Here is a 22867-nt window from a genome sequence, read left to right as displayed (position 1 = left end):
TATTCCTAAGGCAGCCAAACGCAGAGCACGTGCCATTCCGATTCCTGAGGCAGCCACGCGGCAGCAGTGCAACTGCCGCAACGTCATCTCCCAGCAACAACCACCACGCCATGTACAATGAATGAATAAACAGACATATTAGCGATACCCATACATTCCTTTTTGTTAAGCGATGAAATGATTCGGCTTTGAGAGCGGCTCGGCTTGGGAGACTTTCTTTTTTTTTTCACCCTCCGCTCGTGTCTGATTGTTTCGGAGATATTTTCTTACCGACCGCAACCTGCTCTCGTGCTCAAACTTGAAGAGGAGAAACACAATATTCAACAACCAAAACGCGGCACAGGATAGGGGAGCAACGCTCCCTGTCAGTACTTCTGGTAAATGGGTGCTTGTCAGTCTTGTCTTGGCCTTGGACGCCGGGAAGAGAACGAGGTAAACATATGAGACTCCCTTTATGGAGCTATTCTTGCTCTCCACTCGGATATGGCCAACTAATTTGACCAAATAAACAGTCTGAACATGCTCGGCTCATAGACGATGATTTATATCCTGGCGGATACGGATATGGATCCATAAATAATGCGAATCAGCAGCAGTCAGATCCCGAGGATTTGAAGCGTGAGAGGGAAGCATTAGAAGCAATTTGCCAGAGGGCTTCTGAGTATGTTCAGTCCCTTTTCTTCTTCTTCCCCTTGGGAGCATAGCCAATAAGTAACGGGATATTCCCAATCAGCACGGTCATCGATATCTGGGCGCTCCAATCTCAGCCACATCTGCAACCTCGAGCAACCCTACGAAGTAATGATTCGGTTAGTTCTTCACGAGTACCTAGCAACGAGGCACAAATACCGGTCTTAGCCGACGATGCTATCACCGTACCTGAAAATGGGTTAGCTGCAGTGAGAGACACGCCGTCGTCGTCATCAACCATAGGCAAGAAGAAACCCTTGTCGCCTGTGCCGAATAATTGGGGGGAAGTCGTGATTTCGCCGCGACGAAAGAAAAATCAAGCTGGCTCGACGGAAGGAGGTGACATCTTCGACGTCTTGAAGGTGTGAAAGTAAAACCTCTCTGGCGGTTATATTTTGTTCAAACAAAACAACATGACTCGGGGTTTCATTTCCTGCCTCTTGTTCATTTACGCTTCAGCCTCCATGGTTGGTATTTGACATTATTGATGTTTAAGACTCCCGATATTATCATGGCCCATGGATTTGAACTCCGAACTTGGTGCTGGATTCTCTCTTGTTCTCTCTCTACTACTTTTTCTTTTTTCTGCCTTCCTTTTGCCCTCGTCTAACCTAGCATTGTGTCCACCCGCCCCTGATACAATACAGTGTATACTAATGTCGAAAGCGCCTTAGTCAACTTCGTGTTTTCTTCTCTTTTCGTACATGCATGTCTTGTCAATTATCATTTCTTGCACAAAGTGCATAATAACTTCGTGATTACATCCGTTATATTTTCATTCTCTTTGTCACGAAAAATACATCTTGCTTACACACGTGTTAACTAAGGATAAGAATCGAAATAGTCATACATAGGCAGTTAACTAAGTTACATAGTATGAATATTTGAATGTACATCCTTTACGTACTGTAACAATAGTCTCAAACACTTATTTCTATGAGTATCGTGATGTATATGTAGATAGGACCTCCTTATAAATTACGATTTAGTACAACTACACCTTGACCGTACTTGGAAAATTAGATCATGCAGTACCGGCATCTTGCCCCGTGTCTAGTTACGTACCTACATACACCAAGAATCAGACAGGAGAAGAGAGGTGAGAAAAGAAACAAAGACATAAAAAGGAAAAGGAAAGAAAATCAACAAACAAACATACACCGCCACAGTACGCCCGCTAGTTAGTTCAAATGATATGAATCCTCCCACCGATCAGAGGAGTGGTTGAAGCGGCGAAAAATCAATGCATTAAGCGAACTCTCTCCGTCGATAATGCTTCAAAATCAGACATCGTCCATCGTACCGGCTGGTTCTTCGCCGCCGGACTCGTAGCTCCCGACAGAGCTCAACTCGTCTTCCGACTCAGTGTCTTCGCCACCTTCTTCCGCTGCGTCTTTGCTTGCATATTTGGCGACGTAATCTGCGAGACGGAATTATTAGTAAAATTCTTCTCTACTAAGGGAAGAAAAGTCTTAACAGACCTCGGACTTTGTTTTCGTAATTCTTGGGATCTCGCATTATCAACGCTGCAGCTTCCCCGTTTAGCGGGTCAGATGGGTTGGGGTAGCGCAATAACTGTGGCAAAAAGACTTCGAAAATGTTGATCATGTCATACATAGGTGACCAGGTTTGGTTGATGACATCCAGGCAGACCGATCCAGATCTTCACAGAACAGAAAAATCAAATTAGTTTTCTAGTACTTACAACAGACATAGTTGCAAGGACATACAGCTCATCAATATTCGGATGGAAAATGCGGTTCACGAAACCTATGCTGGGGCTCTTGTATGGATATTGATCGGGTAGCTCGACATGAATTTTCCAGTGACCACCTGAAAATGGCGCTGCAGGTTTAGTTAGCACACTCAAGCGTTCTCTTGCCGGGCAGGTAATGGTACGCACTTTCTTCAGGACCTTTAAAGTGCACATAGAATTCCTGCCTAGTAGATAGTCGACCTGTATTAACATTTACGCACAATATCGTCCTAAAGTAGATGGCGAGATAAGCTTTGTGTATGTAGAAACGTACACTATCATGATAGATGGTGAGTATGTAAGTTAATCATAGAATAGACTCGGAGCACTCACTATTGTCATTCACCAATGTCACCTCATAGTCACTCATCAACATCCTAATGTTGAGATCCATGTAAGTTCAAGCCCCGGAGCACAAAATTCGACCATGAACGAATACGTACTTCATCACCTTCAGTCGAGGGATGGAAGAATCAGCACTGTGCACTGTCATAGGCAAAGAGTGAGAGGACTTACATCCGCCTCAATTCTCCTCTTAGGGCTACTCATATTGACAAAAGTGAATAGCGGCCGTCAACAAAAGGCTACAATATGCTCCGTCCTCACTTTCTTTCCCCGCCAATGTTCTGCCCTTCTCGTAGTCGCGGTGGCAAGCGGGGTAGTCGAAGCGGAAAGATTGGGTAAAGAGATACAGTAGATGACGCACTGGTATTTCACGTCGGGCGAGGCGACGATTTGTAGTGGTGCCGGTGTGCTCGGGGTGGAAGAACGGCGCTCGCAAAGAAAAGGATTGAAGTCGTGTGGTGGACGAGGACCGAGGAGCCTGTAACTAAGTTAAAAGTTATATGACGATGACTCGACTCTCGGGGAGATTAGATAAGCTATCGCCAATTGGGGTGCGGTCGGTCATGTGCTCCACTCCCTGCCGTGTGGACTCCTCAGGCAGCCAATAAGAATATGATTGATGCCCAGTTTTTCAGGCATAAACTTTCGAAGCTATTGCCTTTGCTGCCAACTAACTGTCTGCAAGTGACTCGCATTCTGCTAACTACTTCAAGTCGCATGAAGTTTACCCTGCCTAACTACCATAACGACGTTGCATAAGACAAAGCAAAAATAAAGCACAATGGACTCGAGCTCTTCTCCTTCCAACGGTGCACGTCGCGATTCCCCGCGTCCAGCGGTGTTCTCTCCAGCACGAGTACAGAGACATAAAGCTGCTGGTCCAAGGGACTCGCCCCCCGACACGGCTCGAGCAACAGCGGGGAATTCAGCCATTCCCATCCCGGACGAAGACCATGGTGTTGATATTCCTCTGACCATGTCGGCTTCTGTAGTCTTGACCGGACTACCCAAGGATGCTCATCGGGCATTAGCTGATGCGGAAGCCGTGGATGTGGGCAAAGGTGCGTTTCTAATTGAGCCTTCTTCTAATCCGGTTACTTATTACCTGCAAAAATAGTCACCGTGCGATTTCAACCCCTCCCCTCGGCACCCATCTTACGGAAAACCGTGTTCAAGATTTCTGCTTCCCAGAAGTTCGAGACCGTGGTCAATTTCTTACGGAAAAAGCTTGATTGCAAAGACACTGACTCGGTCTTTTGTTACATCAACAGCGTCTTCGCACCCTCCCTTGATGAAGGCATTGGGGGGTTATGGAGGGTAGGCTTTCTTCGGATTTATTCAATATTGAAGCTAAGGCAAGGTAAAACAACGACTAATTCATTATAGTGCTTCAAAAACGAATCCGATGACCAACTATGGGTTCAGTACTCGATGACCCCGTTTTTCGGTTGATCTCGGACGAAATCTCAACACCCTCTTCAACGAGTGCACCCCTTCGTGATCGTGCCTCTTCCTCCGTCACATTACTTATCCCAGCGCAATAACATGTAGTCTTTATTAACTCAGTCTGCAGAAAGAACGAGTGTCGAACCGCTGGAAAATACATTTCATCATGATAAAAGAAAAGGCCATCGGGCCTGCCCGATTGACGCTCAACATTGGCAACGAGGGTGCTCGTTATGAGAAAGCATTTCAACGCCGAACAAATGCATGGAGGTATCCCGAAACCGCAGCAAACAAAAAAGAAGAATCATTTTTATCAATTCTGATTGGATAAAAATGGGGGGGGGGGGGGGATAGTCAGCGGCTGTTTTGAAAGAGCCCCGTTCCGTTCCGATAAAACATAAAAATGGCACTTACTTGATGGTAATGTTCCAACGCTCTCTGCATATCATCCAGGCTGGTCTTGTCTCCATAGGCATCCATTAACTGGGCATTTTGGCGAAGACGTTCCTCTTCTTGAATGGATTGATATTGGACGCGCTTCTGCGCCTCCCGCAGGACAGTTACTCCATAGCCGAGCCCTAGTACGGCGATTACCGGAACAGCTCTGTTTGGAAGAGAATGTTAATGTATAAGTACATAGCCGTTATGCATACACAGAAGAGAAGATAACATACATTTTCGTCAACCGCCCAAGCCCGACGATGTGCTTGGGTGGATGGTTGGCACCGTTGCCGAGGGGCGTTTGACGACTTGACGACGCAAATTGGTCCATGTATGATAGAATGTACTTGTTGATAGACTGGGTTTCGAATAGAACTCTTCAAGATAATAGTCAAGGAAAGCGAAGCTGTTTTGATCGAGCACCCAGGTTTGGGGGAGACCCGAGGCTATATACCTCCGTTATTATCATACATAGCATGATCGTTACGAAACGAACATATGATGCAGGAGTGGGGCTGAATCAGAGGCTGTCATTGGATGCCCGCGGACAATGCCACCGCCATCGCTGTTTGTGACCGTATGGCGGTAATTTATTATTCATGCGACAATCGGAGCCGGGACCCCGCCGCAATTTGGACTGACAGTCAACACGCCGTGATTTCTTAATACAGTGAGCACGCCTTACCATGATTTTGCGTGCTTCTAGCTACTCAGCGCTTGAGGATATTCTCTCCCTCCTACAGCGACCCGTATCAAAGATACAGCTTCCCCGCATTGGCAAGCAAAGCGGAGAACACGCCCTAGCCCACATTGGGTATAGCGACATGGCTCGGCGACAATAAAATCCATCCCGGTGACGCAACTTCACTGCGTCAGAGACAAGACAGAGAGAGAGACAGACAGACAGACCTCGACGCTAACATGTCCGCCGACGAAGACTCCCAGTTTACAGGGCAGACGAGCGACGGTCTCACGCGCCTTCCTCCCGTTGCGACCGAGGACACTCCCCTCCTCCAGGACGAGCAGAGCGAGGATACAGATGGAACTCCAATCGCCAAGGAACCGACAACCCTGGAGTTGGTCCTCGTTCTCGGCAGCATTTGGCTGGGCGTGTTCCTCGCAGCACTGGACGCCACCGTCATCGCGACTCTGTCTGCGCCTATCTCCTCGTCATTCAATTCCCTGTCCCTGTTATCGTGGATTGCAGCTTCATATCTGATCTCCAACGCCGCTTTCCAGCCGCTTAGTGGCAGATTGACAGACATCTTCTCGAGGAGGGCCGGCCTCATATTCTCCAATCTCTTCTTTGGGCTCGGGAATTTAATCTGCGGGCTTGCTACCGAGGAATGGGTGATTGTGCTCGGTCGTGTAGTCGCTGGAGTTGGCGGCGGCGGCCTGACCGCCATCTCGACGTTTGTCACATCGGATCTAGTTCCGCTTCGGCGACGAGGCGTGTGGCAGGGACTGGGAAATATCTGCTATGGCACTGGCATGGGACTAGGTGGCATTTTCGGGGGCATGGTCAATGATTCACTTGGCTGGCGATGGGCATTTCTTATTCAGGTGCCATTTGTTGTTGTATCCACCATCCTCATATGGTTCACTGTGAAGGTGCCAGTCAAGGAGACAGATAAGTCGCGGATCAAACGAATAGACTTCTTGGGTGCTTTTACATTGATTGTCTTTCTGGTTTTGCTTTTACTGGGTCTCAATGCCGGTGGGAACCAAGTACCATGGGATCATCCATTAGTTCTCACCAGCCTACCTTTATCCGCGGTGTTTCTGGTGCTCTTCATCTACATCGAAGACAGAATTGCGTCTGAACCGGTCATTCCAGTTCGATTATTGTTGAACCGAACTATAGGATTTGCCTGCTTGACAAACTGGTTCTCTACCATGGCGGTTTTTGGCTTGCTGTACTACGTGCCAATTTACTTCCAAGTTCAAGGTTATTCACTCACGGGTGCCGGCGTCCGCTTGGTGCCTGAAGCTGTTGGCACGGCTCTGGGCTCTCTGGGTTCAGGTATGATTATGCGTGTTACCGGTCGATACATGCTTTTGAATTATGTCACCATGACTTTGATGGTTGTCTGCTCAGCACTCTTCTGTACTTTCAAGCTCAGTTCCCCTTCGTGGCTTCCTTTGCTTGGCCTTGGTGGACTTGGACTAAGCTATGGGGCTATGCTTACCATCACCTTGGTTGCACTAATCTCAGCCGTCGACCACCACTATCACTCTGTGGTCACTTCAGCATCGTACGCGTTCCGCAGCACCGGCAGTACAATTGGCATCACCATCGCTTCGGCGGCATTTCAGAACGTGCTCAAGAAAGGGTTATGGGCTCGATTCGGTGATCGTGAAGAGGCAGCTGAGTTGATCCCGCGTCTACGAGACAGCCTGGATGAGATCTGGAAGGTCCCCTTTGACTGGCGCCAGGGCGTTCTGGAGACCTATATGCTGTCGTTGCGGGCAATATTTCTCACGCTTTTCGGCGTTACGGTGCTGGCCGCACTAGCGAGTGTTCTCATGAGACAACACACTCTCTTCACCAATCTGGCTCGCCGATGAGGAGGAACATAAGAAATACGGCACAATACCCGATCTCTGCTATATTACAGTAAGGCAGGTATACATACGTCTAGTAGATCAAACGAGGAAATATTACCTAATACAAGTAGTTGCATGTTGACTTACAGCGATACTGAGAACACCGGTCTTTTTCTTTTTCTTTTTTCTTTTCTTTTCTGTCTATTTTTTTTTTTTTTTTTTTTTTTTTTTTTTTTTTTTTCAAAGCGCCATACCAGAAGACTAGGTTGACCTGAAGACCAATTATCTGCGTGATAAGCCGAGCGCTTGAAAAACTACGTCGTCGTGCGCAGATATGTCAGCTTCATCAGGGGGTAGTTACCTCCTGAGTCAGGCACACAGCAGTGAATAAGATAATTAACGCCGTGGCTTTATTACCATGCCGTGGCCTAGCACGAATTGAAAGATGTAACTATCCCCACAGATCCTTGCCAACTGGTTCTTCTTACTGGCCAACTTTTCCAGTGTATAGAGCTAAAGTCTGACATGGCCACGCCACCGCGAGGTGCCTAAACTTTAAACAAGCCTTGAAGACCACTTTTACATAGTCTGCATTTTAGTCCAAGAGGCAAATCCGACCACGATGTTTATGTTACGGTAGGTACGGAGGATTAGGTAGCATTGACACCATTCGATCTAACCTGATTGACACGATACATAAACCGGTCTTGGAGCGCGAGAGGCCGGTTTTCTTTTCCAATCCAACCCGCGGCGTTAATTATCTGGAATCCTGATCGGGTCGTTTGACATGCCCCGGTAGAAAGTTGCAGGAGTCGTTCCACTCGGAGCATTCTTGTAAAACCAGACTGCCAGGGCAAAGTACATATACGATTCGGCGTTTCTGCTCGCAAGGGTGCCCCCCTGATCCGAGGAGTAGACGGCATTTGCGATAACCACGTTCAGTGGGTCTAGAAGTTTGGGCGTCAGTTGTGCAATTGCGAAGCAAAGAGGTCAGACTTACACCAGTAGTCCACCACATAGTCCGTCGTTAGGTGCGCCAGCTCATGAAACATACTCGCAGACTGTGTTACCATCGAATCCAGAGCAACCGGGGCCTCCGGCGTTGGGTATGTGATATCGGAGAGCAGAGCCGGCTCGTTATTGCTAGGCGCATCAAGTGTAGCGGGGCACAGTGTCAGCGATGGAGGCAACACGGTCTGCGGTTCTGACGGATTTGTCCTCGCTTTAACGGGCCTTGAGGTGAACGCAACCGACACCGATGTCACTCCCTCGCTATTCACGTAGGGTTGACAGCCGTCTCCGTTCGAGAACAAGTAACCCTTGTCCTTCAGAGAGTAAAACACATTTTGTTCAGTAAACTCAGCGCCGTACATTTCTTTGACAGTGTAGTAGCCGCCTCCGTAAAGCCGTGCTTTCGGAATGGGTTCCATGTCCTGGTCCAATGCTTCATCGTACCAGTCCCAGCGCTCATAGTTCCCTTCACCACAGAAGATATAGGGTTTCTGCGAGGGGTCGCTTGAGGCATATGGGCTAAGGTCGGCGCCCTGGAGAAACACCTGAATCTCCTGAAACGTGTCTGCAGGTAATCGTTCTCGTCAGTCCTTGACTATGGCACGGTATCGTGGAAACTCACAGATGATGTTGCTCCAGGCGTCAGCGGAAACTGCATCTGCAAATCCACCCTCTATATTCCAATCCCATTCGATACCAAAGTAAGAGGTAAATAATGTTAATACACCCGCGCTTGCTTGCCCTTGCGAATGTTGCTCAATAGCCCACATTGCAGCTTCCACCAGAGCATTGCAATCATCAATCAGCTCGTCTATTTTCATCAGCTGCGCTTTGGTGCATTTCCCCTCAGTGGTCCCTACGTCGTAGTCGAAGATCTCAGCGTGCGCAGCAGCGCTGCACAACGCCAGAACAAAGAGGCGCGAGAAAGGCAGCCGCATTTTTCCTTCTCACTTGTTTTGTCTTGTGTATGAGGGTTGGATTAACCAAACAATTTAAACAACAGCATTCTTTGGACTAAACTCCGGACAAACCCTTACTAGCCTGCAAGCCAACTATTGAATCACGAGTCTTGAAACCCAGCGTAATAATATGAGTCCCACTCTTGCAACGGACTTAGCATATACTCCAAACTCTCCGAACACGCGATGTTACTGCGGCCTCCAAACAAGACGTTCATATTCCATGTTCAGGCTTGAGTGACCTGCCTGAACTGGCTAGCTTCTGAAGACTCTAGTTCTTAGGGCTTATGGTTCATATCACACGCCAACAAGAAAATACAATAGACAGTTCCTTCGTGCTCCAGTGAGGCTTCGCCACATCTAAGCCACCCAACAAGCAAAATAATAACGTCTCGCAACCTCCGGGATTAGTGCTTACAAGTTAGAGACCTCGCGTCAGTGAGCGAAATTTCAGGATGGCAGGTGGCATATTAAGCGAAATGCTTAGTATGGATCCAGTTGGATGGCTGCGTAATGGGACAAGATGACTAGTGTGAAACTCATTGCAAGAAAAGGAAAGCAAGTATAATAATAGTCTACCTGGGTATGCCCCTTCAACACTTCTCTCAACTCGTACCGCTCGCATGGGACATCGATTGAGGTGATTCCCGTGCGCCCACCTGGATTTGCCATATCACAATGGTGTCAATGGCTTTCAGACATCCTTCACTCAGCGTGCTGCTGATTTTCGTTCTTTCTATCCTGCATACAGTCAATGCCGACTCGCTTCCTTTTGCTGCACCAGCGGCATTTGACGAATACCTGTCAAAACACCCGATATCCGTGAAGCCTAGAAACGCGACGACATTTGGCACAAAAGAGAGCACGCTTAAACAGGCATCAATCGCATCAAAGTCTCACAAGTACAGCCTCTGCCCAGTAAGCTGTGCTGGTGCTGGCAAAGATCTGAGCAGTTGGACGGTTTATCATGATTTGGATCGCCTTTCCTGGTGCAATGAGTCTATGCTCGTCAATTTTGCCCTCCACACGCCTCTAGAAGAACCCAGCGCACACATCAGTCTGTACACATGCACCTCAGTGATGGACTCGGAACAGAGCAATGGTGGATCCTGCACTGTCCCTAAACACTCCTCCAAGGTAAACTCGACACTTCAATTAGCCTGGTCAGGCTCCAATGGCGCCGGGAGTACAGATAACGGCATCGCCGCCGTTAAACAACTGCAGTCATATGTGCAGGCCGACGACTCATGTGGCGAGGAAATTGCATTTGCCTACTCCGATAGTGCAATCGTTGGACTCTATTCAGGCTCAGGACTTCACAGCCAAAACATCACAGGCCCGGTCTTGCGTCAGTTTCTGTCGTATGTCCAGACCAATAGCATATCAGGCACTCTTGTGGCACAACTGTGTGCCGTAACGGAACATCCCAGCTCTAAGTATACATTTGGCATTGCGCTGAGCACCGACGCTGATTGGACCTCTATCCAAGAAGCAGTGCAAACATGGAGCAACGCCAGCTGCGTGACAACCTACGACGAGGCAATAACATGGGATGCCATCGAGTATCTTGCACCACAGGCAGTCTCAAGCAATCACACCTCAAACAGCACCTTCTCTAGCCGAAACCTGCACCAAAGAGACACATGTACGACAATCAGAGTAGCCTCAGGCGACACATGTGCTACCCTGGCTACCGAGTGTGGAATCACGGCTGCTGAATTCACAGACTACAATCCAAGCTCGGATCTGTGCTCGACTCTTACCCCCGGAGAATCGGTGTGTTGTACATCTGGATCCCTCCCAGATCTTACACCGAGTGCCTACTCAAATGGAACTTGCTACACCTATACAGTGGCAGCAAATGACACGTGCTCCGTAATCGCCGCGACATATGATATCACCGTTAGTGATATTGATAACTACAACAATAATACTTGGGGATGGATGGGATGTGATGATCTGCAACTTGGTGCTCGCATCTGTCTTAGCTCAGGCTATGCTCCAATGCCATCAACCATCTCGAATGCAGTTTGCGGACCCCAGGTAAATGGTACTGCTGTTGCTCCACATGGCACAAACTTGAGTACTCTGAATGAGTGTCCATTAAATGCTTGCTGTGATATTTGGGGCCAGTGTGGTACCACGGCTGAGTTCTGTACAATTACTAAATCACCAACTGGCGCGCCTGGCACCGCAGCGAAGGACACCAATGGTTGTATATCAAACTGCGGAGCCGATATTATTTATAGTGACCCTCCTGCCGAGTTTTTCAAGATTGGATATTTTGAAGGCTATGATTGGCAAAGGCCTTGTCTCGCTGAAAGCATTCTATCAGTCGATACAAGCAAATATACCCATATTCATCTTGCTTTTGCCACGCTGAATGCAGATTTCTCAGTTAATATCTCATCACTATCGTCGAACTTTTATGAATTTGGGGCATTAACAGGTGTCAAGAGAATCCTGTCCTTTGGAGGATGGGAATTCTCAACTAGTTCCTCAACATATGATATCTTTCGACAGGCAGTCCAGGAAGCCAACAGGGCAACTTTTATCAAGAATGTGCTCGACTTCTTGGATGAATATGGCCTTGACGGTGTTGATTTTGATTGGGAGTACCCAGGTGAACCTGATATTCCAGGGATACCAGCCGATACTACTGCCGATGTCGTCGACTTCTACGTCTTTCTGGGAGAATTATACGAATCAAACGCTGGCAAATACTCAGTCTCTATCACTGCCCCCTCGTCGTACTGGTACTTGAAAAACATCCCCATCTACGCCATGTCGGCGTATGTGGACTATATTGTGTTTATGACTTACGACCTTCACGGACAATGGGACTACGGGAATAAATACTCTGACTCGGGCTGTCCAGCAGGCAACTGTCTTCGCTCTGACATTAATATGACAGAGACGCTCAATTCCTTGTCCATGATCACCAAGGCAGGAGTTCCATCAAACATGGTTGTCGTTGGCGTAACCAGTTATGGCCGATCATTCCAGATGACAACTCCAGGTTGCTATACTGATATGTGCACCTATACCGGACCAGATTCTGGTGCCATTCCAGGCCCATGCACCGACACCGCGGGCTATCTAGGAAATGGCGAGATTACTAGCATTATTGCCCAGAATTCGTCTGGTATGATCCAGTTCATGGATGAAAGTTACTCCAACATCCTCGTATATGACGACGACCAATGGGTATCGTACATGGATGACGACAATAAAGAGCAGAGAGGGGAGCTTTACTCGGTGCTTGCCATGGGTGGATGGGTGGATTGGGCCATCGATCTCCAAAATAATGGCACAACAACAGATCCTCTCGACCCCGGCACTACAAATACTAATGGCTCTGGCACCATCTACATTGATCCAAGCATTTGGAGCAACGACACAAAAAACGTGGGATGTATCCCGCCCTGCTCGATAGTATTCCCCCCGTTGCCTCTGCCAACAACTACCACTGTTTCAATTCCCTCAACATCGGTGGTTTTGGTGGTTTCGAGCCCTACACCAGTCCCCACTACCATTGGGACGATATCAACCACGCTGATCTACTATAGCCCTTTGTCGATACCAACAGTGCTGCCCATCCCTGCATGTATGTTACCATTCACAAAATGCCCGTATTTTATATCAGTTGCTAACCAGGGATGTTCAGACACCGGGGATAATATTCCGGTCTGGGGTATATCGATCCCTGCCAGCCAAACCAACTCTACAATAATTCCAATGATCACCTCGATACAGCCCACTCCTTTTCCCGTGGTCATCACTCCGTATGTCATTCCGCCCTTCTATTCTTCTCCCTGCTATAGTTTTGTCTATCACGAAGGCTGATAATAGGCGGTCCATCAGAGTCTGGGGAGGGACGACATACGTATCAGGTGGCACAGTCACCACTAAGAGTGCAACGACTGTTGTAATAGGGTCGGATACCTGGATCACTCCGTCGACAACACAGACTTTTGGCGGATCAACGTCCATAGCTGGTGGTACAACGGGTACTCCGGTGACAACGACATTCACTCCAAATCCATATCCCGAGACACCGCCCAGTACAACGGACAAGGATTTGAATACTAAAAAGACAACTTTTTCCAGCCATAAGCCCGAAGGAACCACTTCAAAGGGTGCAACAGGTGCCGGCCATGGTTGTGAGTACTGAACACACGTTGCGCTCTACATTTCCATTACTTTGTTGCTAATATTGGCATGACAGGTACGCTATTTTGTCACAGGCTCTGCCCTGAGTGTCCAGCCGACTTTGGAAGTCATAATGACGGCGGCGGCGGCGGTGGTGGTGATGGCGGTGATGGCGGTGATGGCGGTGATGGCGGTGATGGCGGTGATGGCGGTGATGGCGGTGATGGCGGTGATGGCGGTGATGGCGGTGATGGCGATGATGGCGGTGATGGCGGTGATGGCGGTGATGGCGGTGATGGCGGTGATGGCGGTGATGGCGATGGCAGCACAACTGGAACATCGAATCCCTCTTCAACTGCCAGTTCCAGTTCCAGCTCCAGCTCCAGCTCCAGTTCGAGTGAAGAGTTGTCGTACACTATCGCAATGCCAGCACTTATGACTGTTCAGCCTCAAGTTACCCCAGTTGGAACTGCTGCGCTCGCCTCAATGGTATCTCAAATATCGTCCAGGTGGAATGCAATAGTTCCATCAGGTACAACAAGCTCTTCAGGGGCAACGGGCTCTGCTGGCACAACAGGTACAACAAGCTCTTCGGGGGCAACGGGCTCTGCTGGCACAACAGGTACAACAAGCGCGTCCACCACCACAACATCCACGACTTCAACCACTGCGGCATCTTGGCCAACTCTGACAGGCGACGCTCAAACCACCGGTGCATATTGTTTCGGTGAAGCAGATGGATATACCCAATTCAATCTCTACGATGCAGTACTCGCCACAGAAAACTTCTGCAAGCAGCATCCCATTCTAAAGTCAGGCGATAAAACGATCAGCTATACTAAGCAATTTACCACCGAATCATACGCCATTGTGGTATCTGGAGGCTGGGCACCTGACCAGTCTGGTTGTGGCGGTAGTGAGGAGGAATATGTATTTAATGCTGGCGATCTCTATGTCTGCATGGACCAATGGTCGCCTGATTATTGCAGCACGAGTACAACCACGAGTGAAGAAGACACCTACACGTATGGAGGCGGATACATTACTAACGATGGCAATGGCTGTGTCTTGTTCGAGCTTTATGCCTATGCTATCTCAACGACGTGAACAGTGTTGTTAGCCTCAGAAGCGTACAGATAGGATCTCACCATAGTCAAATCCAAGCTTTGTTTTGTTTATCATTGTTCTCTGACTTATGCACACCTTCATAAGCCTTGATTGTTCGATTGCTTTGTCTCAACATGCCACAATCCTGAACATCGGCAAACTGTTTATTTCGGCAGGCACCGTCTCATAGATATACCTACTGTAGCGCGACAATTGAAGGTAAAAACAGGCACATCGCCGTCCTGTACCTTTTCTACAACGCAGATGTAGTGGAAAACCACCAACTTCAGATAGATCTAGTCTATCCTTGGGGCGCATTCGGAATACCCCCTTTTATCACTTGTCTATTTAGCTTTGTAGAGTAGTTAGTAGGCTCAGTTATAAGTCATAAAATCTACACAGCATAAAGTACTTACCGAGGCGTCGACGCCCACGTACCCTCAAGGAGGGCCGGAGATCATCTGTCAAGCGTTGGTCGAACGCCGCTTTTCTGCTCCTCTCTTCGATTCACTCGCTCGTCTCAACCGCTTCGTTTCGTAAAGAATATACATCTATCTATCTGTTGCATGGTATAGCTATTCACAAGCCTATGCAATCAGTGAGTTGGCGATTATTAAACAATGAGAAGAAAGAACAACGCACAATTGGCGTTGATACATGAGGTAGATTATGCACAAACACACGACAAGACAACGAGATACATGAGCAACACAAGGGAAAGGTGCCAGGAAGCCTGCAAGCAACCAGCCAGCTAAGAGCCGACGACGAACCAGCAGACTTTCGCTCCGTAAGCGACTGACCTATTGGGATACACAATTCGGGACTGTAAGCACAACTATCCTCGCCGCACACTGCGGCTTTGCAAGAGCCACACGCAAGTTGTGGGATACCCTGGGGACATTTCACCTAGCTACAAGATCACCTGAACCGGATCACCGTCGACCGGTGTTTGTATATCAAAAACGCTTTGCTCGGTTAGCAAACTGGCTCGGGCACATCTATAAGTTGAAAAGCCTCGATTTGTACCTGGTTGCTCAATCCATGTGGCGTCAATACCTGTGGTCAAGGCATACCGATGAAATGTGACGAAAAAACGTGCTCCGTGGCCTGGTCTACATTGCCATAATTACCAAGAAGCATATCGCTAAAGTACGTCAAACTGCTATATTTGTTGCTCAAGCTCACGAAATCAGTACTGCCTCCCGCCCTGTGAATTTGGAAATGACATAAAAAAGCTTATGACGGTTTGATAATGCTGGCCTAGTATGAGGCCATTTGTGGTTCTACAGAGATGCCCGGCACTGGACTCTTATCTTTTTCTTTAGATATCCCGAAATAGTATCAATGAACAACCTTTTAGAAACTGTCCAATAGAATACCATGATGTAAGCCAATCATATTGAGACCGGCATCCACATTGTTGCCGTTGCTGAAGGAGGATTTGTTCATATGTGCCGATAAATCACATCGCGAATGTCGAGCCATTGCTTGGGCCATCCTTACAGTAGTAGTAGTAGTAGTAGTAGTAGTAGTATTCATACGCGCATCTAAGCCTGGGGTGGCCGGCGGAGCTATCTAATTGGGCAGCAGGCCGCCTGCCAATAGGTAAGAATTGAACGTGCGCGGATAGCCGGCGGGAGCCGCCTCGGGCCGCACACGGTAGGCAGGCCTATCACATGCCAAGCCTTGGCAGTAGCTCCTGGCATAAAAACCCTACATGGCACTTAGTTAGCACATATACTAAATAATTATCTCAGAAACTCAGACCCTCTGGCGAGGATATTCTCGCTAGTGCTTGATTAGCGCAGCCTAGCGCTCTTCTGGAGTCTTTTAGACCAATCAGAGCGTAGCGGGCTGACCCCACCTGGGCCAGCCAATTATATTCGCTGCGCGAATATCCTCTCCATACATGCGAACCATGCTCTGCACGCGTCCAATCCTCTTTCTACCAATCGTTATAGGCAGCCCGGAGCCACTGCCAGCATACCGCGTGGAGGATGATATCCCTATCTAGGAATAAAGGGTCAAAGGTCATCTGTACAGCCTGCGGAGTTGCCTGACTAGGTGCATTAATCCGGGCACTCTATTCCTCTATCTTAGTAGTACAGCGCGCAGTATCAACAGCGGCTATCTTAGCCAATCGGTCTACTTCTTCATTGCCTGGCACGCCCTTGTGGCCGGGAACTCATTGGATTCAAAGCCGCCAGCCTGCTTCGTAAAGACGGTTAATCCAGCTGACGATCCAGCAGAAGATATACTGGCCCGAGGAACGCCTCGGCTCATCCAGGGCTATAATGGCGGCTTGGTTGTCAATATAGATGGTGGCTTCATAGGGTCCAGCGTGCGTGTACTGCTTGCCTAGGATGGTCAACGCCTCATTGATGCCCTCCAGCTCTGCTGCATAGACCGTGTGCGTTGCTGCAGAGCCTACTGGCTTCCATTGCATCCTAGCGTGGGTGAGTACACAGCAGCCCCAATTCCATTGTTGTAGCCACTACCAGCAGTGTAGAATCGTACTGTCTCAGTGCCATGAGCCGCCATAGCGGCCTCCCAGTCACTGGGGATCTGCGTCTCCGGTGGCTTCCACCACAATAATGCTGCAAAGGGTAGAATCATCTCTATTCACTTACAGGTGCCCAGGCCTAGCTTGGACTCCACTGTAGCCTCCAGCCTCCATAGCGGAGATGTGTGAGGGTTATTCCGGTGAGTATTGTCACCGCATAGCTAGTGTAGTGTTCGCTTCAGTGGCGAGGTCATGATCCGCAGGCATGCATCTTTTTGGTGAGAAAGAGGTGTTAGATTACGATATCCTGGCCATCCAGGAACCCTATATTAACAAAAGAACTGACCCCTTAACGACATACTCACTGGCGCTCCAAAACAGCTTCCATATCCTACTGCAGCCCACGCCACAGAAAGACTACAAGAACCGTCCACGGGTCTGCTTCTATATTAATAAACAGATCGATCCCACGTACGGCAGATGAGGAAGAAAGCTGCAAAACTGGTGGCAGGACTGCCCTCGATAGCGGGTTCCACCTGGGGAACACCGTTGATTCACCTTCGCAAGATGTATACCGCCATTCTCTAACCGCAGGTCATGTACGCGTGCTCCACGTGGTATATCCGGGGTGGGAGAGGCTTCGCTGGTGCGTAGCGGGCCGCGGAGCAAGCACTACAGTCTATCCAATTCCAAGCACTCCACCGGATCTCTGGCGTCTTCAAACGCACATCGCGACAAGCCCTCGAGGTCTGCCTCTATGTGCCATCTTCCGAGCTTATGCTCGCGAGTTTGGCGGAGGAGGCATGCCTCTGTCTGATGATCTCACTACTACAATCAACGCTTTATCTCACGCGGAATCAAGCACATCGTAACGACCCCTTTACGTCCCCATTACACTGTTTGGAGACGGCCATCGACCGCAAGCTTGGGCGCGGTGTATGCCAGTGGATTGAGATAATCCACCCCTTTGTAGTGCCTCCATGGTGGGAGCTGTGACGACGTCAAATAGAAAGGTAGGTATGACAATACACTAAGATTCTAAGCTGAGGAGTCTAGGAATACATGACCAAAATCCCCCCCCCCCTTATACCTGATTCCTCCCTTCGCATTCCTCCGCCTCATCGGCGAGCTCCGTTACTAAGAATTCCTGAGACAAACGGCTCCTAGGATAGTTCCGTTGATTTCACAAATAGACTGTTTGGATAAAGGTGAATATGAGGCGTACGTTTCATATCAAAGATCTGCTTGCCGGAAACATTCCTGAGGCATCCGCGCGGCCCCACATCTAGCCTGTTTGTGATTGGTCCAAATACTTACTAATACTTTACTTCCGTTGACGTTCGCCGCAGTGCCTCAGCATGGCCTCAGGCACGCCAGCTTTCTAATAGGCACCTAGTAAGCTCCGGCAGGATTCCTACGCGGTCGTCACAAGAGCCACTAGACATGAGAATCAATGATACACGTGAAGATGCAATTTGTATGCAGACAACTATGACTATGGGAATACAACTGTTTACGGATAGGAGCGGGTTTGATAATGGGATTAGAGGAGCAGCGTATTCGCCAACATTAGGCTATACCATCAGACCAGTAGGCTCGTCGGATACGCATACCGTGTATGCAGGTGAATTAGAGGGAATTGATGCGGCACTGAGCCTTATGATCCGGAATCAACACTGTAGTGATATCCGTGAAGTTACAATCTACACAGACAACCAAGCCGCGATACGCGCCACTTGCCATCCCCAACGGTCCTCTGGGACAGTGCATCCTCCGTAGGATTGTACGCTAATTGGACTTACTACGGGACACTCGATCTCGCTGGCGTGTATGGTTACAATGGGTGCCAGGACACGAAGGCGTTCCAGGCAATAAGAAAGCAGACCGGCTGGCGAAGCTCACCGCAGTTGAAGCGACACAGTATACACAGGAAAATGGGCGCGTGGCTCGGATCAACGCACCCAACCAGACTACGCCTCATGCCGCACGTGTCTCCTACAATCCATATCACTCAATTATCCTGGTGGCGGTGTGTCGACAGCAACTATGAGCGGGATTCGCGAATCGGTGGAAAGAGCAATGGGACGTTGCTGAGCATGGTTGACACCTCTACCAAATCATACAAACGCCAGCGAAGAAGGTGATGGCATTGCATGAGGGACTAAAATAGGTATAGAGCTCATTGCTCATACAACTGCAAACTGGCAAATCTGCGCTTCACAGCTTCCTCGCGAGTGTAAAGATTGAGGGAAACTTCGCGCACCTATGAAAACGCACCCACGCAGGTAAAAAGTACTGCTGGAAAGAATCTCAGTTCAAATAGGCTGCTCGTACAACCTGAATCCCAAATTACAGATTCCAATTCCTCGTGGTTAAGCCATGGGGAAGGAAAACGTAAAAAGGGGGCTCCGTGGCCCGACCCACGGTTCGACGAAGACACTGATATACGCGCCTACGCAGCTAATATCGTCAAAGACCTCGAAGCATTGAAGCAGTACCATGAGAGCACCAAGACCAACATGCCATGGGAGCTCTCAGGGCAGCTGGTTGACGCCTTACTCGCCTTTGCTCGCCGTGTCAACACAGCCCCGACGATCGAGATTCTGGCACACGCAGATTGAGATGACGCAGACCTCCCGAGAGGTCCTCAACACCAAAAGCAACACTAATCGACTGTTGGAGGCGCTCTGCGCGCCAACACCCCAAGGCACACGGCCATTGAAAAACTCTGCCAGCTTCAGTCACATGATCTCATCCTCGAGCTCAACGTCGTGGGTGCAAGGATGGAATCAGAAGCTGCCGTCGCAGCTATCCTCCGTCCCGAGCAACTCACTGAGCTCCGGAAGCACACCGTTGACCCCCTTTCCAGCGCAGGAGGACCTAGAGGTCTATCTGGAGCGCACCAACACCGAGATCATCAACCCATTACGACGACACCCTGATAAGATTGTTAACAAAGCTAACCTCGCTATCCAGTCCACCCAGGATACGACCATCGCTCACCGCAAGTTCGCTGCAGTCCGGGTCCTAGCTAGCGGCGACATCGCGCTCCTGGCGAGCTTGGTCGACGACGTGGACTAGCTTATCAGAAAGCCCGATTGGATTAAGGCCTTCGGAGATGACACCTGCATCAAAAGACGCATCTGGGGCGTCGTCGTACGCGGCGTCCACTGCAGCGTTGACCCCAAAGACCCTCAATTCAAAGTCTTCCTCAAATCCGACAACGCGCCGATTCTCCAGAGCCAGGGCATGCCCCCGATGAACATCACGTGCATGGGATGGCTCCTTGGGGACAAGAAGATCAAAGAATAAGGCCTTGAGACCTCCTTTCTCGTGGTCATGTTCGACGACGACCGTGTGGCCAACTTTATTATCAACCGGGGCCTCGTTATCAAGGGGAAACTCCACCCGTGCCAGATCTATGATAAGAGCGTCAACCTACAGCAATGCTTCAAACGCCAGATGTATAAGCATATTGCCAAACACTGCAGACGTGGGCTACACTGCGCCTACTGCGCTGGTAACCACGACTCCGGAGATTGCCCAATCAAGCAAGATTGGGAGCACGCCAAGTGCGCCAACTGTGAAGCGGAGAACCTACAAATCAAAGACCCATCTAAGAAGCTTGATACAAAACACTTTGCATACGCGCGAGAGTGCCTAATCCGGGTGCAGCACCTACTCGAGGTACAGCAACGCCGTACATATGGCCCACATTATCATCCCACCGTTGCGAGGCCTGGAGCCATTACTCCCGGACTTACCACAGCCAATGACCCGACCCCAGCAGAAGCCGCTGCTGCTGCCAACGAACGGAGCCCTCGAGCTCCAGCCAGAGAAGCAGCTACAGCACGCACAGCCAAATCACGCAGCAAGAGCACCGCAGCACGGAAACGGGCTGTAGAAGCCGAACCGGACAGCCCCACGGTGGCGTTAGCCTCCAAGCCTACTACTAGATCATCCAAAAAGACCATGCATAACAAGGAGGCCCCAACCGACGATATCATCTCAGAGCAGCGCGTAACCAATGGAATTACCTATGAAAGTGCAGCCTCACGACGGAGGACAGCCCAAGGCATCACCGCAGCTCGAGCCACGCCGATTCTACAATCAGACATCCTTAGCACCGTCAAGGCAGTGCACCGAGACCGCAGCGTCCGGTCCGCGGATCTCGATGATGAATCGGAAGACGAGCTAAGCGCGATATCCACAGTCCGCACGCAGGTGGCTGTTGATGAGCTAATGACCACTAATCTAGAAGACAGCTCTTGGGCAGACCATTCTTAATGCAGCACACCAATCACAAGCTACGCATCCTACAGGCCAACTGCTGGAAATCGCGAGACGAGGTCCAGATGCATCTCCTTGGTGAGAAGGAGCTCCACAGCTACGAGATCCTGGCTATCCAGGAGCCCTATATCAATAAGCGCACCAACCCTATGACGACCTACTCACAAGCCCTAGAGGGCCATTTCCACGTCCTTCTACAGCCCGTGGCACCGGAGGATTGGGATCGGCACCCCCGAGTGTGCTTTTATGTGAATAAGAATCTCGATGCAACGCAGTGGGAGATTCACTATCACACCAGGGATCTCAGCACGCTATCGATTCGCACCAATAACAAGGAAATAATTCACATTCACAACGCCTACAATCCTGGCTTGGCCAGCAATGACGAGCCCGTACTACGAGACCTACAGATGGCTATCGAGTCGCATTCAGGCTTCCACGTCGCCCTGGGCGATTTCAACCTGCACCACCCACTTTGGGCGGCTCCAGATTACGCTCGGGTCGACGAGGAAGCCACGGAGCTGATTGATATCATGGACGTCCACAACATGCGGCAGTTGCTACCTCGTGGCACGATTACCTATGAGAAAGCAGGCGCCGCTACAACCATTGACCTGATCTGGGCCTCCGATGAGTTGGAGCAGCGCCTCGTACGTTGCCAGGATCGTCGTGAGTGGTGGTACGGCGCAGACCACGTACCGATCTACACCGAATTCAGCCTCGAGCTCACTAAAGCACCGGAGGTTCACAAGAAGCAGTGGGACGCCACTGACTGGGACCTCTTTACGAAGCTGATCACCAACCACAATTGGTCTCCATTGCCACTCCGTAATACCAAGACGATTGACGAGGAGGTACGTCGGCTGGTGAGCGCGATTCACGAGGCCTCCGAGCTGGCTACCCCGACGAAGCGAATCACCGGCTTCTCCACGCCAGGATACACGCCAGAGATGGGAGACGTAGCCCGGCTTCGTCGTCAAGCTCGGTTCACAATCTAGAACGGGATTGGGAAGCATACAAATCGGCAAAAAGTCGTATGAAGCACCAGAGCTCGCAGCTGGCTCGTGAGCTCCACCGCAGTCGAATCGAGGAAGCTACACAGTCGCTGGATGGATTCTGGAACGTAGCCCGTTGGGTACGTAGTCGAGGCTCACCAAGAGCCACATTCACGCCTACGCTAAAGCACAGAGACTGCGAATACAGCTCCCCAATGGAGAAGGCCCAGCTCTTCCGTGAAGTCTTACACCCTGAGCCTCCAGTTGCTAGCCTACAGGATATCAGCGGCTACCGCTACCCCCAACGACATGAGATGCCTCCTATCACAGCCCACGAAGTACGTGCCGCGATATCGAACGTCAAGCCCAATAAGGCCCCAGGCCCCGACGGCATTCCAAACCTAGTACTGCAACGAGTCCTGCCCCCGTTAGAGCCCTTTCTCACCAATCTCTTCAACGAATGTCTACGGCTTCACTATTGCCCGGAGCACTTCCACTGCTCCAACACGGTGGTCATTCGCAAGCCAGGCAAGCCTGATTACACGGACCCCAAAACATATCGCCCAATTGCGCTGCTGAGCACGATTGGCAAGGCGTTGGAATCAATATTGGCTCAAAGGCTCAG

The 22867-nt window shown here is 49.8% G+C and overlaps 9 protein-coding genes across 9 annotated transcripts, besides 5 other annotated features; 5 read left to right on the top strand and 4 right to left on the bottom strand.

Annotated features, from left to right (window-relative positions):
- Positions 1–1973: 1973 nt before the first annotated feature.
- On the bottom strand, positions 1974–2995 carry UA08_08372 (Ubiquitin-conjugating enzyme E2 8; the record flags this gene model as incomplete). The annotated part of the gene is made up of 8 exons (XM_020263576.1): positions 1974–2110; positions 2172–2353; positions 2421–2535; positions 2594–2631; positions 2668–2698; positions 2780–2823; positions 2890–2897; positions 2963–2995. The coding sequence occupies 8 exons, from the start codon at positions 2993–2995 to the stop codon at positions 1974–1976; spliced, it is 588 nt and encodes a 195-aa protein (XP_020116460.1).
- Positions 2996–3572: 577 nt separating this feature from the next.
- Positions 3573–4243, top strand: UA08_08371 (Ubiquitin-like protein ATG12; the record flags this gene model as incomplete). Its single annotated transcript, XM_020263565.1, has 3 exons — positions 3573–3852; positions 3909–4108; positions 4178–4243. The coding sequence occupies 3 exons, from the start codon at positions 3573–3575 to the stop codon at positions 4241–4243; spliced, it is 546 nt and encodes a 181-aa protein (XP_020116459.1).
- Positions 4244–4591: 348 nt separating this feature from the next.
- Positions 4592–5009, bottom strand: UA08_08370 (hypothetical protein; the record flags this gene model as incomplete). Its single annotated transcript, XM_020263554.1, has 2 exons — positions 4592–4841; positions 4912–5009. 2 exons carry the CDS (start codon positions 5007–5009, stop codon positions 4592–4594), a joined length of 348 nt encoding a protein of 115 aa, XP_020116458.1.
- A 590-nt stretch (positions 5010–5599) lies between these two features.
- Positions 5600–7246, top strand: UA08_08369 (hypothetical protein; the record flags this gene model as incomplete). The annotated part of the gene is made up of 1 exon (XM_020263543.1): positions 5600–7246. One exon carries the CDS (start codon positions 5600–5602, stop codon positions 7244–7246), a length of 1647 nt encoding a protein of 548 aa, XP_020116457.1.
- A 732-nt stretch (positions 7247–7978) lies between these two features.
- On the bottom strand, positions 7979–9174 carry UA08_08368 (hypothetical protein; the record flags this gene model as incomplete). Its single annotated transcript, XM_020263532.1, has 3 exons — positions 7979–8172; positions 8226–8801; positions 8859–9174. The coding sequence occupies 3 exons, from the start codon at positions 9172–9174 to the stop codon at positions 7979–7981; spliced, it is 1086 nt and encodes a 361-aa protein (XP_020116336.1).
- A 699-nt stretch (positions 9175–9873) lies between these two features.
- Positions 9874–14454, top strand: UA08_08367 (hypothetical protein; the record flags this gene model as incomplete). The annotated part of the gene is made up of 4 exons (XM_020263521.1): positions 9874–12802; positions 12863–12980; positions 13048–13358; positions 13424–14454. 4 exons carry the CDS (start codon positions 9874–9876, stop codon positions 14452–14454), a joined length of 4389 nt encoding a protein of 1462 aa, XP_020116337.1.
- Positions 13470–13670: a repeat region (Identified by RepeatMasker using a combination of RepBase library and repeat library created with RepeatScout).
- Positions 13711–13742: a repeat region (Identified by RepeatMasker using a combination of RepBase library and repeat library created with RepeatScout).
- Positions 14455–16580: 2126 nt separating the features above from the next.
- Positions 16581–16647: a repeat region (Identified by RepeatMasker using a combination of RepBase library and repeat library created with RepeatScout).
- Position 16648: 1 nt separating this feature from the next.
- Positions 16649–17939, bottom strand: UA08_08366 (hypothetical protein; the record flags this gene model as incomplete). Its single annotated transcript, XM_020263510.1, has 6 exons — positions 16649–16851; positions 16886–16901; positions 16972–17051; positions 17085–17178; positions 17323–17374; positions 17842–17939. 6 exons carry the CDS (start codon positions 17937–17939, stop codon positions 16649–16651), a joined length of 543 nt encoding a protein of 180 aa, XP_020116339.1.
- An 847-nt stretch (positions 17940–18786) lies between these two features.
- Positions 18787–18853: a repeat region (Identified by RepeatMasker using a combination of RepBase library and repeat library created with RepeatScout).
- Positions 18854–19456: 603 nt separating this feature from the next.
- On the top strand, positions 19457–20269 carry UA08_08365 (hypothetical protein; the record flags this gene model as incomplete). The annotated part of the gene is made up of 2 exons (XM_020263499.1): positions 19457–19981; positions 20039–20269. 2 exons carry the CDS (start codon positions 19457–19459, stop codon positions 20267–20269), a joined length of 756 nt encoding a protein of 251 aa, XP_020116340.1.
- Positions 20270–20296: 27 nt separating this feature from the next.
- UA08_08364 (hypothetical protein) lies at positions 20297–22646 on the top strand (the record flags this gene model as incomplete). Its single annotated transcript, XM_020263465.1, has 3 exons — positions 20297–21181; positions 21280–22232; positions 22280–22646. Coding segments are annotated over 3 exons (2205 nt in total), but the record flags the coding sequence as incomplete, so codon positions are not given.
- A 35-nt stretch (positions 22647–22681) lies between these two features.
- Positions 22682–22867: part of a repeat region (Identified by RepeatMasker using a combination of RepBase library and repeat library created with RepeatScout) that runs on past the window's edge.

The sequence above is a fragment of the Talaromyces atroroseus genome (genome assembly GCF_001907595.1).
Source record: "Talaromyces atroroseus strain IBT 11181 chromosome Unknown scaffold_14, whole genome shotgun sequence".
NCBI classification, from domain to species: domain Eukaryota; kingdom Fungi; phylum Ascomycota; class Eurotiomycetes; order Eurotiales; family Trichocomaceae; genus Talaromyces; species Talaromyces atroroseus.
This window is presented reverse-complemented; position numbering and strand designations above follow the sequence as displayed.